The sequence below is a fragment of the Telmatherina bonti genome, assembly GCF_933228915.1.
Source record: "Telmatherina bonti genome assembly, chromosome: 7".
In the NCBI taxonomy this organism is placed as follows: domain Eukaryota; kingdom Metazoa; phylum Chordata; class Actinopteri; order Atheriniformes; family Telmatherinidae; genus Telmatherina; species Telmatherina bonti.
In genome coordinates this window covers 3,444,660-3,460,039 of record NC_136625.1, presented here as the reverse complement: position 1 = coordinate 3,460,039, position 15,380 = coordinate 3,444,660, and the positions used below count along the sequence as shown (strand labels likewise).

At 49.3% G+C, this 15,380-nt stretch overlaps 1 protein-coding gene across 1 annotated transcript in view; it reads right to left on the bottom strand.

The window, feature by feature from the left end:
* bfsp2 (beaded filament structural protein 2, phakinin) overlaps nucleotides 1–6,834 on the bottom strand; it is a gene marked incomplete at both ends in the record, with an annotated part of 50,238 nt that extends 43,404 nt beyond the window's left edge. Inside the window, 2 exons of the mRNA XM_079243300.1 lie at nucleotides 6,233–6,315; nucleotides 6,394–6,834. Coding sequence (XP_079099426.1) covers nucleotides 6,233–6,315; nucleotides 6,394–6,834 — 524 coding nt within the window. The remainder of the gene's footprint in view (nucleotides 1–6,232; nucleotides 6,316–6,393) is intronic.
* Nucleotides 6,835–15,380: the final 8,546 nt, after the last annotated feature.

Here is a 15,380-nt window from a genome sequence, read left to right as displayed (position 1 = left end):
CAGAACCAGAACCTAAACCTGAACCAGGACCAGAACCAGGACCTAAACCTGAACCTGAACCTGAACCTGAACCTGAACCAGAACCAGGACCTAAACCTGAACCTGAACCAGAATCAGGACCGAAACCTGAACCTGAACCAGGACCAGAACCAGGACCTAAACCTGAACCTGAACCAGAACCAGAACCAGAACCAGGACCTGAACCTGAACCTGAACCAGAACCAGAACCAGGACCTGAACCTGAACCAGAACCAGAACCAGGACCTAAACCTGAACCTGAACCAGAACCAGGTTCTAAACCTGAACCAGAACCAGAACCAGGACCTGAACCAGAACCAGAATCAGGACCGAAACCTGAAACTGAACCAGAACCAGAACCAGAACCTGAACCTGAACCAGAACCAGAACCAGAACCAGGACCTAAACCTGAACCAGGACCTGAACCTGAACCAGAACCAGGACCTAAACCTGAACCTGAACCTGAACCAGAACCAGAACCAGGACCTAAACCTGAACCAGAACCAGGACCTAAACCTGAACCTGAACCTGAACCAGAACCAGGACCTAAACCTGAACCTGAACCTGAACCAGGACCAGAACGAGGACCTAAACCAGAACCTGAACCAGAACCTGAACCAGAACCAGGACCTAAACCTGAACCTGAACCTGAACCTGAACCTGAACCTGAACCAGAATCAGGACCGAAACCTGAACCTGAACCAGGACCAGGAGCAGGAGCAGGACGTAAACCTGAAACTGAACCTGAACCAGAACCAGAACCAGGACCTAAACCTGAACCTGAACCAGAACCAGAACCAGGACCTAAACCTGAACCTGAACCAGAACCAGAACCAGGACCTGAACCTGAACCTGAACCAGAACCAGAACCAGGACCTAAACCTTAACCTGAACCAGAACCAGGACCAGGACCTAAACCTGAACCAGAACCTAGACCAGAACCTGAGCCAGAACAAGAATCAGGACCAGAACCAGAACAGAGAGTAGAACAAGAATCAGGACCAGAACCAGAACAAGAATCAGGACCTGAACCAGAACCTAGACTAGAACAAGAATCAGGACCTGAACCGGAACCTAGACTAGAACAAGAATCAGGACCTGAACCAGAACCTAGACTAGAACAAGAATCAGGACCTGAACCGGAACCTAGACTAGAACAAGAATCAGGACCAGAACCAGAACAAGAATCAGGACCAGAACCTAGACTAGAACAAGAATCAGAACCAGAACAAGAATCAGGACTAGAACCAGAACCAGAACCTAGACCAGAACCTGAATCAGAACCTGAACCAGAACCAGGACCTAGACCAGAACCTGAACCTGAACCTGAACCAGAACCAGAACCAGGACCTAAACCTGAACCTGAACCAGAATCAGGACCTAAACCTGAACCTGAACCAGAACCAGAACCAGGACCTGAACCAGAACCAGAACCAGGACCGAAACCTGAACCTGAACCTGAACCAGGACCTGAACCTGAACCAGAACCAGAACCAGAACCAGGACCTAAACCTGAACCTGAACCAGAACCAGAACCAGAACCAGGACCTGAACCTGAACCTGAACCAGAACCAGGACCTAGACCAGAACCTGAACCTGAACCAGAACCAGGACCTAAACCTGAACCTGAACCTGAACCAGAACCAGGATCTAAACCTGAACCAGAACCAGAACCAGGACCTAAACCAGAACCAGAACCAGGATCTAAACCTGAACCTGAACCAGAACCAGGACCTGAACCAGAACCAGAATCAGGACCGAAACCTGAAACTGAACCTGAACCAGAACCAGAACCAGAACCTGAACCTGAACCAGAACCAGGACCTAAACCTGAACCTGAACCAGAACCAGGACCTGAACCTGAACCAGAACCAGGACCTAAACCTGAACCTGAACCAGAACCAGAACCAGGACCTAAACCTGAACCAGAACCAGGACCTAAACCTGAACCTGAACCTGAACCAGAACCAGAACCAGGACCTAAACCTGAACCAGAACCAGGACCAGAACGAGGACCTAAACCTGAACCTGAACCAGAACCTGAACCAGAACCAGGACCTAAACCTGAACCTGAACCAGAACCAGAATCAGGACCGAAACCTGAACCTGAACCAGGACCAGGACCAGGAGCAGGACGTAAACCTGAAACTGAACCTGAACCAGAACCAGAACCAGGACCTAAACCTGAACCTGAACCAGAACCAGAACCAGAACCAGGACCTAAACCTGAACCTGAACCAGAACCAGAACCAGAACCAGGACCTGAACCTGAACCTGAACCTGAACCAGAACCAGAACCAGAACCAGAACCAGGACCTAAACCTTAACCTGAACCAGAACCAGGACCAGGACCTAAACCTGAACCAGAACCAGAATCAGGACCGAAACCTGAAACTGAACCTGAACCAGAACCAGAACCTGAACCTGAACCTGAACCAGAACCAGGACCTAAACCTGAACCTGAACCAGGACCTGAACCTGAACCAGAACCAGGACCTAAACCTGAACCTGAACCAGAACCAGAACCAGGACCTAAACCTGAACCTGAACCTGAACCAGAACCAGGACCTAAACCTGAACCTGAACCAGGACCAGAACGAGGACCTAAACCTGAACCTGAACCAGAACCTGAACCAGAACCAGGACCTAAACCTGAACCTGAACCTGAACCTGAACCAGAACCAGAATCAGGACCGAAACCTGAACCTGAACCTGAACCAGGACCAGGACCAGGAGCAGGACGTAAACCTGAAACTGAACCTGAACCAGAACCAGAACCAGGACCTAAACCTGAACCTGAACCAGAACCAGAACCAGGACCTGAACCTGAACCTGAACCAGAACCAGAACCAGGACCTAAACCTTAACCTGAACCAGAACCAGGACCAGGACCTAAACCTGAACCAGAACGTAGACCAGAACCTGAGCCAGAACAAGAATCAGGACCAGAACCAGAACAAGAATCAGGACCTGAACCAGAACCTAGACTAGAACAAGAATCAGGACCTGAACCCGAACCTAGACTAGAACAAGAATCAGGACCTGAACCAGAACCTAGACTAGAACAAGAATCAGGACCAGAACCAGAACAAGAATCAGGACCAGAACCTAGACTAGAACAAGAATCAGAACCAGAACAAGAATCAGGACTAGAACCAGAACCAGAAACTAGACCAGAACCTGAATCAGAACCTGAACCAGAACCAGGACCTAGACCAGAACCTGAACCTGAACCAGAACCAGGACCTAAACCTGAACCTGAACCAGAACCAGGACCTAAACCTGAACCTGAACCAGAACCAGAACCAGGACCTAAACCTGAACCTGAACCAGAACCAGAACCAGGACCTAAACCTGAACCTGAACCAGAACCAGGACCTAAACCTGAACCTGAACCAGAACCTAGACCAGAACCTGAACCAGAACAAGAATCAGGACCAGAACCAGAACAGAGAGTAGAACAAGAATCAGGACCAGAACCAGAACAAGAATCAGGACCTGAACCAGAACCTAGACTAGAACAAGAATCAGGACCTGAACCAGAACCTAGACTAGAACAAGAATCAGGACCTGAACCAGAACCTAGACTAGAACAAGAATCAGGACCAGAACCAGGACAAGAATCAGGACCAGAACCAGAACAAGAATCAGGACCTGAACCAGAACAAGAATCAGGACCAGAACCAGAACAAGAATCAGGACCAGAACCTAGACTAGAACAAGAATCAGAACCAGAACAAGAATCAGGACTAGAACCAGAACCAGAACCTAGACCAGAACCTGAATCAGAACCTGAACCAGAACCAGGACCTAGACCAGAACCTGAACCTGAACCAGAACCAGAACCAGAACCAGGACCTAAACCTGAACCAGAATCAGGACCTAAACCTGAACCAGAACCAGAACCAGGACCTAAACCTGAACCTGAACCAGAACCTGAACCAGAACCAGGACCTAAACCTGAACCTGAACCTGAACCTGAACCAGAACCAGAACCAGAATCAGGACCGAAACCTGAACCTGAACCAGGACCAGGACCAGGAGCAGGACCTAAACCTGAAACTGAACCTGAACCTGAACCAGAACCAGAACCAGGACCTAAACCTGAACCTGAACCAGAACCAGAACCAGGACCTAAACCTGAACCTGAACCAGAACCAGAACCAGAACCAGGACCTGAACCTGAACCTGAACCAGAACCAGGACCTAAACCTTAACCTGAACCAGAACCAGGACCAGGACCGAAACCTGAACCAGAACCTAGACCAGAACCTGAGCCAGAACAAGAATCAGGACCAGAACCAGAACAGAGAGTAGAACAAGAATCAGGACCAGAACCAGAACAAGAATCAGGACCTGAACCAGAACCTAGACTAGAACAAGAATCAGGACCTGAACCCGAACCTAGACTAGAACAAGAATCAGGACCTGAACCAGAACCTAGACTAGAACAAGAATCAGGACCAGAACCAGAACAAGAATCAGGACCAGAACCAGAACAAGAATCAGGACCAGAACCTAGACTAGAACAAGAATCAGAACCAGAACAAGAATCAGGACTAGAACCAGAACCAGAACCTAGACCAGAACCTGAATCAGAACCTGAACCAGAACCAGGACCTAGACCAGAACCTGAACCTGAACCTGAACCAGAACCAGAACCAGAACCAGGACCTAAACCTGAACCAGAACCAGAACCAGAACCAGGATCTAAACCTGAACCAGAACCAGAACCAGGACCTGAACCAGAACCAGAACCAGGACCTAGACCAGAACAAGATTCAGGACCAGAACCAGAACCTAGACCAGAACCTGAATCAGGACCTGAAATTGAACCCTGTCCAGTAGCTGTTCTACAACACAGACCCTGATCTATGTGATCGGCTGGTTTATTGATCTGTGTGATCGGCTGGTTTATTGATCTATGTGATCGGCTGGTTTATTGATCTGTGTGTTCGGCTGGTTTATTGATCTGTGTGATCGGCTGGTTTATTGATCTGTGTGATCGGCTGGTTTATTGATCTGTGTGATCGGCTGGTTTATTGATCTGTGTGATCGGCTGGTTTATTGATCTGTGTGATCGGCTGGTTTATTGATCTGTGTGATCGGCTGGTTTATTGATCTGTGTGATCGGCTGGTTTATTGATCTGTGTGATCGGCTGGTTTATTGATCTATGTGATCGGCTGGTTTATTGATCTGTGTGATCGGCTGGTTTATTGATCTATGTGATCGGCTGGTTTATTGATCTGTGTGATCGGCTGGTTTATTGATCTATGTGATCGGCTGGTTTATTGATCTGTGTGATCGGCTGGTTTATTGATCTGTGTGATCGGCTGGTTTATTGATCTGTGTGATCGGCTGGTTTATTGATCTGTGTGATCGGCTGGTTTATTGATCTATGTGATCGGCTGGTTTATTGATCTGTGTGATCGGCTGGTTTATTGTTCTGTGTGATCGGCTGGTTTATTGATCTGTGTGATCGGCTGGTTTATTGATCTGTGTGATCGGCTGGTTTATTGATCTGTGTGATCGGCTGGTTTATTGATCTGTGTGATCGGCTGGTTTATTGATCTGTGTGATCGGCTGGTTTATTGATCTATGTGATCGGCTGGTTTATTGATCTGTGTGATCGGCTGGTTTATTGATCTATGTGATCGGCTGGTTTATTGATCTGTGTGATCGGCTGGTTTATTGATCTGTGTGATCGGCTGGTTTATTGATCTATGTGATCGGCTGGTTTATTGATCTGTGTGATCGGCTGGTTTATTGATCTGTGTGATCGGCTGGTTTATTGTTCTGTGTGATCGGCTGGTTTATTGATCTGTGTGATCGGCTGGTTTATTGATCTGTGTGATCGGCTGGTTTATTGATCTGTGTGATCGGCTGGTTTATTGATCTGTGTGATCGGCTGGTTTATTGATCTGTGTGATCGGCTGGTTTATTGATCTGTGTGATCGGCTGGTTTATTGATCTATGTGATCGGCTGGTTTATTGATCTGTGTGATCGGCTGGTTTATTGATCTATGTGATCGGCTGGTTTATTGATCTGTGTGATCGGCTGGTTTATTGATCTGTGTGATCGGCTGGTTTATTGATCTGTGTGATCGGCTGGTTTATTGATCTATGTGATCGGCTGGTTTATTGATCTGTGTGATCGGCTGGTTTATTGATCTGTGTGATCGGCTGGTTTATTGATCAGAGGGTGATCAGGACCTTCCTCTGAAGTCCTCTGCGTTGGCCTGAATGTTCTCCGTCTGCAGCATCAGCCGAGCGTTGTCCAGGATGGCTTCACTGACCTGCACAGAGCGTGGGAAGATACAGCGTCAGCCGGCTGCGCGCCCCCGTCTGTCAGTGACTTCCCCCCTCGTCCTTACCTGTCTGTAAACGTCCTCCCACTCTCTCCTCAGACCCCCCCAGGCCCCAGCGCTGGACGCCTTGCGATCCAGACAGAACCGGATCTGGTCCTCCAGCTGCCGGTTCAGCTGCTCCAAAGCCCGGACTTTGTCCCGGTACTCCATCAGGCAGCCATTCAGACTGGCGGTAGTCTGTCCGGCGGTCCGATCCCCGGTCCGGGGGAGGACTGGCGTTGTGCTGCTCCTCATGCCCTGCAGGAAGACGCTGCTGATCCCCAGAGCTCTGCGGGACACCCGCGTCCCCAGTCCAGAGGCCCCGCCCACCGGGGCTGGGGAGCTGATGAATACCCCGCGGGGGGAGGTGGTCCCGGCCGCCGTCTTCCTCCCGCAGGGGGAGGACGAGGCGGCGCGCTCGGAGGACGGCTGTCCCAGCAGGGACGAGCGGCGTCGGGGAAGAGGCATGACGCTCAGCAGGACCGGGAGGCAAACCGCCCCGGGACACCCGCCGTCCGGTTTTATGGACGGACGGAGTTCTGGAAACATGGACCTGTTTGTTCTGCAGGCTTTTGTTCCCGTGGAAACACAGACCATTTCAGCTGCATCAGCAGGGGGGGGGTTTGTGTGTGTGTGTGTGTGTGTGTGTGTGGGGGGGGGGGGGGGGGGGGGGGGGGGTCAGGAAGGACCCAGAGACAGGTGTTCTGCACGTGCTCAGTATAGACCCTAAACCACCACTGGTTCTGATCAGGTTCTATGAGCCCAAACTAAATTCAGAGGACCCGGTTCTGGAACATAAAGAACTGGATCAGAACAACTGTTAACATCCAGGCAGATCAAAGTTTGGTGAAGCGTGACGTCACTTCCCGCTGTCTGCTGGACGTGTTTCTAGATCAGTGTTTTTCCGCCACTGGGCCGTGGGACACAGGTGTTCCCTTAGAAATGACCCAAATTCACCTGATTGGTCTGAAAAGCAGCTCTGTGTTTCTCCAAGCAGGTCCGAGTGAAGGACGATGAAATTCCTTTTTCTTCTATTCATCTGATTTCTATTTCAAGAGGCAAGATGGACTTTATATTAATTATATGGACTTTAAAAAAACTCAAAAAACATTTTGGTTTGTGGTGTGCCTTGACTCAAAAAATCTTGAAGAAGACTGTTTTAGATTATCAAATCAAATCAAACTTTATTTGTATAGCACTTTTCGTGCTTAAAAACAATACAAAGTGCTTTACATTATAAAAGAATTTACATCAAAGTAGATAAAACACACATACAAATCCCCCTTCACCCACCCACAGCCACCCTCACCCATGCCCTATTTGCCCTATAACAGTTAAAAGAAGATGAATGGCCAGGTGCATTTGCACCAGATGTGCACCAGATAAGGAAACGATATTCTCAGTGAGCCTCTACACAAAGGGCTGCCCCCAACCAAGACCACCCAGACCATCACCATGGGGGCCACCCGGGTCCGGGCAGACAGGACCCACGCCACAACTGTAAGGCTGCAGCACCGGATCCCGACCCACCAGACAGGGACAGCCCCAACAGCAACACCCATGCAGTCAGAGCAGGGGCAGCCCTCGGTGAAGAGGACCCCAATGAGGAGAGAACTGGAGTGATGACTAAAAAAAAATAAAATCCATTTAAAAAATAATAAAATAATAAAATCTATACTAATATGTAAATAAATATATAAAATAAATAAATCAAATTAACTAAAAAGATGTAAATCAATATATAAAATATATAAATCAAATTAACTAGAAAGAAGAATAAATATGGGTTAATATAAGAATGTTAAAACTTAGTTAAAAGCTAAACTAAAAAGGTCTTGAGCGGTTTTTTTTTTTTAAAGACATCAACAGTCTCTGCAGCCCTGAGGCCCTCAGGCAGGCTGTTCCATAGGCGAGGCCCGTAATACTGAGATGTGGCCTCGCCATATGTTTTGGTACAAACTTTAGGAAGAACTAAAAGGCCGGTACCTGAGGACCTCAGGGTCCGCGAGGGTTCATACCTTAAAAACAGATCAGATAAATAAGAAGGCCCAAGACCATTAAGACATTTATAAACCACTAAAAGAACCTTAAAATCAATCCTGAAATGCACGGGGAGCCAATGCAGCGACTTTAAAACTGGTGTAATGTGTTCCCGCATCCTGGTCCTTGTCAGAACTCGTGCCGCCGAGTTCTGCAGTCGTTGTAAACTAGAAATACTCTTTTTGGGAAGACCAGCGCGTGGGGCATTACAGTCGTCTAGTCTACTAGAAATAAAAGTATGCATTAGTACCTCCGTGCTGGCAAGAGAGAGAAATGGGCGGACTCTGGCGATGTTTTTAAGATGATAAAATCCTGTCTTTGTAACATTTCTGATATGTGGAATAAAATTCAGCTCAGAGTCAAAAATAACACCCAGATTTCGTACACACTGAGAGGATTTAAAACTCTGCAGTTTGCATGACATGATCTTGCTCTTGTCTTCAGGACCAATGATTAAAACTTCAGTCTTGTCCTGGTTGAGCTGTCAGAAGTTCTCTGCCATCCATGACTTTACATCTAAAATACAGTTTAAAAGGGTGTTAACTGGCTCCAGGTCATCAGGAGACACAGCGATGTAAAGCTGTGTATCATCAGCATAGCTGTGGAAATCAATGCCGTGTCTCCTGATGACATCCCCAAGTGGCAACATATACAGGTTAAAAAGTAACGGGCCTAAAATTGATCCTTGGGGAACCCCACATTTTATTTTATGGGTCTTTGAGGAGCATGTGTCCATATTTATAAAAAACGATCTGTGAGAAAGGAGTAAAACCATTTTAAAACAGTACCTAAGAGGCCACCAGACATCTGAGTCTGTTTAATAGAATCTGGTGGTCTACTGCATCGAAAGCGGCACTGAGATCCAGCAGCACCAGGACAGAAAGTTTTTGTGCATCCAGATTGCCTCTGAGATCATTCACAATCTTTAAAAGGGCCGTCTCAGTACTGTGGTCTCTCCTAAAACCAGACTGACACTTTTCTAAGATATTATTCCTGTTTAAAAACTCATTTAGCTGAATAAAAACAACTTTTTCTATCATTTTACTAAGAAACAGCAAGTTGGATACAGGTCTGTAGTGATCAAAAATCATGATGTTCTCCTCTGTGGGGCAGGTGTGCCGACATCCCGCTGTGCGAGCAGTAGTCTGCGTGTGGAACTCTGGGTGTGGAACTCTGCGAATGGAACTCTGGGTGTGGAACTCTGGGTGTGGAACTCTGCGAGTGGAACTCTGGGTGTGGAACTCTGCGTGTCAAACTCTGGGTGTGGAACTCTGGGTGTGGAACTCTGCGTGTGGAACTCTGGGTGTGGAACTCTGGGTGTGGAACTCTGGGTGTGGAACTCTGCGTGTGGAACTCTGGGTGTGGAACTCTGCGTGTCAAACTCTGGGTGTGGAACTCTGGGTGTGGAACTCTGCGTGTGGAACTCTGGGTGTGGAACTCTGGGTGTGGAACTCTGCGTGTGGAACTCGGTGTGGAACTCTGGGTGTGGAACTCTGCGTGTGGAACTCTGGGTGTGGAACTCTGGGTGTGGAACTCTGGGTGTGGAACTCTGGGTGTGGAACTCTGCGTGTGGAACTCTGGGTGTGGAACTCTGCGTGTCAAACTCTGGGTGTGGAACTCTGGGTGTGGAACTCTGCGTGTGGAACTCTGGGTGTGGAACTCTGGGTGTGGAACTCTGGGTGTGGAACTCTGCGTGTGGAACTCGGTGTGGAACTCTGCGTGTGGAACTCTGGGTGTGGAACTCTGGGTGTGGAACTCTGCGTGTGGAACTCGGTGTGGAACTCTGGGTGTGGAACTCTGCGTGTGGAACTCGGTGTGGAACTCTGCGTGTCAAACTCTGGGTGTGGAACTCTGGGTGTGGAACTCTGCGAGTGGAACTCGGGGTGTGGAACTCGGGGTGTGGAACTCTGGGTGTGGAACTCTGCGTGTGGAACTCTGGGTGTGGAACTCTGGGTGTGGAACTCGGGGTGTGGAACTCTGGGTGTGGAACTCTGCGTGTGGAACTCTGGGTGTGGAACTCTGCGTGTCAAACTCTGGGTGTGGAACTCTGGGTGTGGAACTCTGCGTGTGGAACTCTGGGTGTGGAACTCTGGGTGTGGAACTCTGGGTGTGGAACTCTGCGTGTGGAACTCGGTGTGGAACTCTGCGTGTGGAACTCTGGGTGTGGAACTCTGGGTGTGGAACTCTGGGTGTGGAACTCTGCGTGTGGAACTCGGTGTGGAACTCTGGGTGTGGAACTCTGCGTGTGGAACTCGGTGTGGAACTCTGCGTGTCAAACTCTGGGTGTGGAACTCTGGGTGTGGAACTCTGCGAGTGGAACTCGGGGTGTGGAACTCGGGGTGTGGAACTCTGGGTGTGGAACTCTGCGTGTGGAACTCTGGGTGTGGAACTCTGGGTGTGGAACTCGGGGTGTGGAACTCTGGGTGTGGAACTCTGCGTGTGGAACTCTGGGTGTGGAACACTGCGAGTGGAACTCTGGGTGTGGAACTCTGCGAGTGGAACTCTATGAGTGGAACTGCGTGTCAAACTCTGGGTGTGGAACTCTGGGTGTGGAACTCTATGAGTGGAACTGCGTGTCGAACTCTGGGTGTGGAACTCTGGGTGTGGAACTCTGGGTGTGGAACTCTGCGTGTCGAACTCTGGGTCTGGAACTCTGCGAGTGGAATTCTGCGAGTGGAAGTCTAGGTGTGGAACTCTGCGAGGGGAACTCTGCGGGTGGAACTCTAGGTGTGGAACTCTGCGATTGGAACTCTGGGTGTGGAACTCTATGAGTGGAACTCTGCGTGTCGAACTCTGGGTCTGGAACTCTGCGAGTGGAATTCTGCAAGTGGAAGTCTAGGTGTGGAACTCTGCGAGTGGAACTCGGGGTGTGGAACTCCGCGAGTGGAACTCTGCGATTGGAACTCTGCGAGTCAAACTCTGCGTGTGGAACTCTATGAGTGGAACTCGAGGTGTGGAACTCTGCGATTGGAACTCTGCGAGTGGAACTCTGTCAGTGGAACTCTGGGTGTGGAACTCTGCGAGTGGAACTCTGGGTGTGGAACTCCGCGAGTGGAACTCTGCGATTGGAACTCTGCGAGTCAAACTCTGGGTGTGGAACTCTAGGTGTGGAACTCTGCGATTGGAACTCTGGATGTGGAACTCTATGAGTGGAACTCTGGGTGTGGAACTCTGGGTGTTGAACTCTGCGAGTCGAACTCTGGGTGTGGAACTCTATGAGTGGAACTCTAGGTGTGGAACTCTGCGAGTGGAACTCAGCGAGTGGAACTCTGCGAGTGGAACTCAGCGAGTGGAACTCTGCGAGTCGAACTCTGCGTGTGGAACTCTATGAGTGGAACTCTAGGTGTGGAACTCTGCGATTGGAACTCTGGGTGTGCTTCAGGGTAACTCCTCCCCTACAACCATCAGCAGCTGGCTGCAGCTACCTTGAGGGTAACTCCTCCCCTACAACCATCAGCAGCTGGCTGCAGCTAGCTTCAGGGTAACTCTCCCCTTCACCCATCAGAAGCTGGCTGAAGCTAGCTTCAGGGTAACTCCTCCCCGTTACCCATTAGCAGCTGGCTGCAGCTAGCTTTAGGCTAAACTCCTCCCTTCTACCCATCTGAAGCTAGCTTTAACCTAAACTCCTCCCCTTTACCTATCAGCAGCTGACTGCAGCTAGCTTCAGGGTAACTTCTCTCCTTTCCCATCAGCAGCTAGCTGCAGCTAGCTTCAGGGTATCCCCTACCTATCAGCAGCTAGCTTAATTCTAAACTCCTCCACTTTACTCATCTGCAGCAAGCTTTAGGCTAAACTCCTCCTACCTATCAGCAGCTAGCTTCAGGCTAAAGTCCTCCCCTTCAGCCATCAGCAGCTATCCGCAGCTAGCTTTAGGCTAAACTCCTCCCCTTCAGCCATCAGCAACTAGCTGCTGCTTGTTTCAGGGTAACTCCTCCCCTTTACCCATTAGCAGCTGGCTGCAGCTAGCTTTAGGCTAAACTTCTTCCTTCTACTCATCAGCAGCTAGCTGCTGCTCGTTTCAGGGTAACTCCTCCCCTTTACCCATCAGCAGCTAGCTGCAGTTAGCTTCAGGGTAACTCCTCATACCTATAAGCAGCTAGCTTTAGGCAAAACTCCTCTCCTTTACCTATCAGCGGCTAGCTGCAGATAGCTTTAGGCTAAACTCCTACCCGTTACCTATCAGCAGCTAGCTGCAGATAGCTTCAGGGTAACTCCTCCGCTTTACCCACCTGCAGCTAGCTTCAGGCTAAACTCCTCCTAAATATCAGCAGCTAGTTACAGCTAGCTTCAGGGTATCTCCTCCCCTTCACCCATCAGCAGCTAGCTGCAGATAGCTTCAGGGTAACTCCCTCCCTTTGCCCATCAGCAGCTAGATGCAGCTAGCTTTAGGCTAAACTCCTCCCTTTTACCTATCAGCAGCTAGCTATAGCTAGCTTCAGGCTAAACTCCTCCACTTTATCCATCTGCAGCTAACTTCTGGGTAACTCCTCCCCTTTACCCATCTGCAGATAGCTGCAGAGAGCTTCAGGGTCACTCTTCCCCTTCACCCATCAGCAGCTAGTTACAGCTAGCTTCATGGTATCTCCTCCCCTTCACCCGTCAGCAGCTAGCTGCAACTGGCTTCAGGGTAACTCTTCCGCTTTACCCACCTGCAGCTAGCTTCAGGCTAAACTCCTCCCACCTATCAACAGCTAGCTTCAGGGTAACTCCCCCCTTTACCCCACAGCAGCTATCTACAGCTAGCTTCAGGCTAAACTCCTCCCTTTTACCTATCAGCAGCTAGATGCAGCTAGCTTTAGGCTAAACTCCTCCCCTTTACCCATCTGCAGCTATCAGCAGCTAGCTTTAGGCTAAAATCCTCCCCTTTACCCATCTGCAGCTATCTGCAGCTAGCTTTAGGCTAAACTCCTCCCTTTTACCTTTCAGCAGCTAGCTGCAGATAGCTTTAGGCATAAACTCCTTCCCTGCACCAATCAGCAGCTAGCTGCAAATAGCTTTGGGCTACACTCCTCCTCTTTTACCTATCAGCAGCTAGCTGCAGCTAGCTTCAGGGTAACTCTTCCGCTTTACCCATCTGAAGCTAGCTGCAGATAGCTTTAGGCTAAACTTCTCCTACCTATCAGCAGTTAGCTTCAGGAAAACTCCTCCCCTTTACATATCAGCAGTTAGCCGCAGCTAGCTTTTGGCTAATCTCCTCCCGTTTATCTATGAGCAGCAAGCTGCAGATAGCTTTAAGATAAACTCCTCCCCTGCACCCATCAGCAGCTAGCTGCAAATAGCTTTGGGCTACACTCCTCCTCTTTTACTTATCAACAGCTAGCTGCAGATAGCTTCAGGGTAACTCTTCCGCTTTACCCATCTGCAGCTAGCTGCAGAAGGCTTTAGGCTAAACTTCTCCTACCTATCAGCAGTTAGCTTCAGGAAAACTCCTCCCCTTTACATATCAGCAGTTATCCGCAGCTAGCTTTTGGCTAAACTCCTCCCCTTTACCTGTCAGCAGCTAGCAGCAGCTAGCTTTAGGCTCAACTCCTCCCTTATTCCTATCAGCAGCTAGCTTCGGGGTAACTCCTCCCATTTACCCATCAGCAGTAAGCTGCAGCTAGCTTTAGGCTAAACTCCTCCCCTTTACCCATCTGCAGCTAGCTTCTGGGTAACTCCTCCCCTTGATCCATCTGCAGCTAGCCGCAAATAGCTTCAGGGTAACTCCTCCCCTTTACCCATCAGCAGCTAGTTACAGCTAGCTTCAGGGTATCTCGTCCCCTTCACCCATCAGCAGCATATCTACTCCCCTTCACCCATCAGCAGCTAGCTGCAGCTGGCTTCAGGGTAACTCTTCCGTTTTACCCACCTGCAGCTAGCTTCAGGCTAAACTCCTCCTACCTATCAGCAGCTAGCTTCAGGGTAACTACTCCCATTTACATATCAGCAGTTAGCCGCAGCTAGCTTTTGGCTAAACCCCTCCCCTTTACCTATCAGCAGCTAGCAGCAGCTAGCTTCAGGCTAAACTCCTCCCTTTTACCTATCAGCAGCTAGCTGCAGCTAGCTTTAGGCTCAACTCCTCTCATTCACCCATCAGCAGCTAGCTTCAGATAGCTTTAGGCTAAACTCCTCCCCTTTACCCATCTGCAGTGAAGCAGAAATAGGATTCTGCTGGACCTAGAAGAGCTGAGCGTTTATTGTTAATGCTTGTAAGATAGCATTCACCGCTAACTGGACAGTTTTCCACAGCTAACTTCCTCTGCTCCCCATGCAGCTAACGAGCATTTATCTTTCTTTCCTTTTGCTCTGTGTTTCTTAAAGGGGCCACTCTGTTTTTTAGCAGTGTCTTCGCATTAACTTTTGTAATCAGTTTTTATTAATAGAATCTGAGCCAGATATTACAGTCCGAGGGCCCTTTCTGGCCCGCGAGCCACCAGTTGCCAACCACTCTGCTGGATGTCCTGTCACATTAAAGAAAGACAGAAAACATGATGAATGTGTGTCTTGTTTCTAACAAAGGCCTCGTTTTCTTTTACTAAGGATGTCATAAACCAGCCCACCTACAAGTTCGCTGTCTGAAAAGCCAGCAGCTCGGAGAAAGGAGATGCTTTTCAGGGTGGTTGCCTTGTTGTTTCTGGGTCAGGATCAGAACCTAAACAGGCGGTTGCTGCAGAGAAGTGAAACTTTCCCCTCCTGACGTCACCATGACGACTGTACAGTCTGTTCTGACTGAAAGGTGTTTTTGAAAAATCAGTCTGTGGTTCAGGAGGCAGACTGATGTCAAGCATCACAGATTCTTCCTGTTCAATCTCAACAGGAAGCTCTGAGGCGCCAACAGGAAGTGGTGAGCGCTGACACACGAGGGGAACTCTGAGCTGCCACAGATCAGATCACGGTTCTGTCGGTTCCACGTGGACCAGAAGAACACCGGACAGAACTGCACCAGAACACACAGCTTGGTGCCGGTTGACTTGTCTCCAGAACCAGACCTGTCC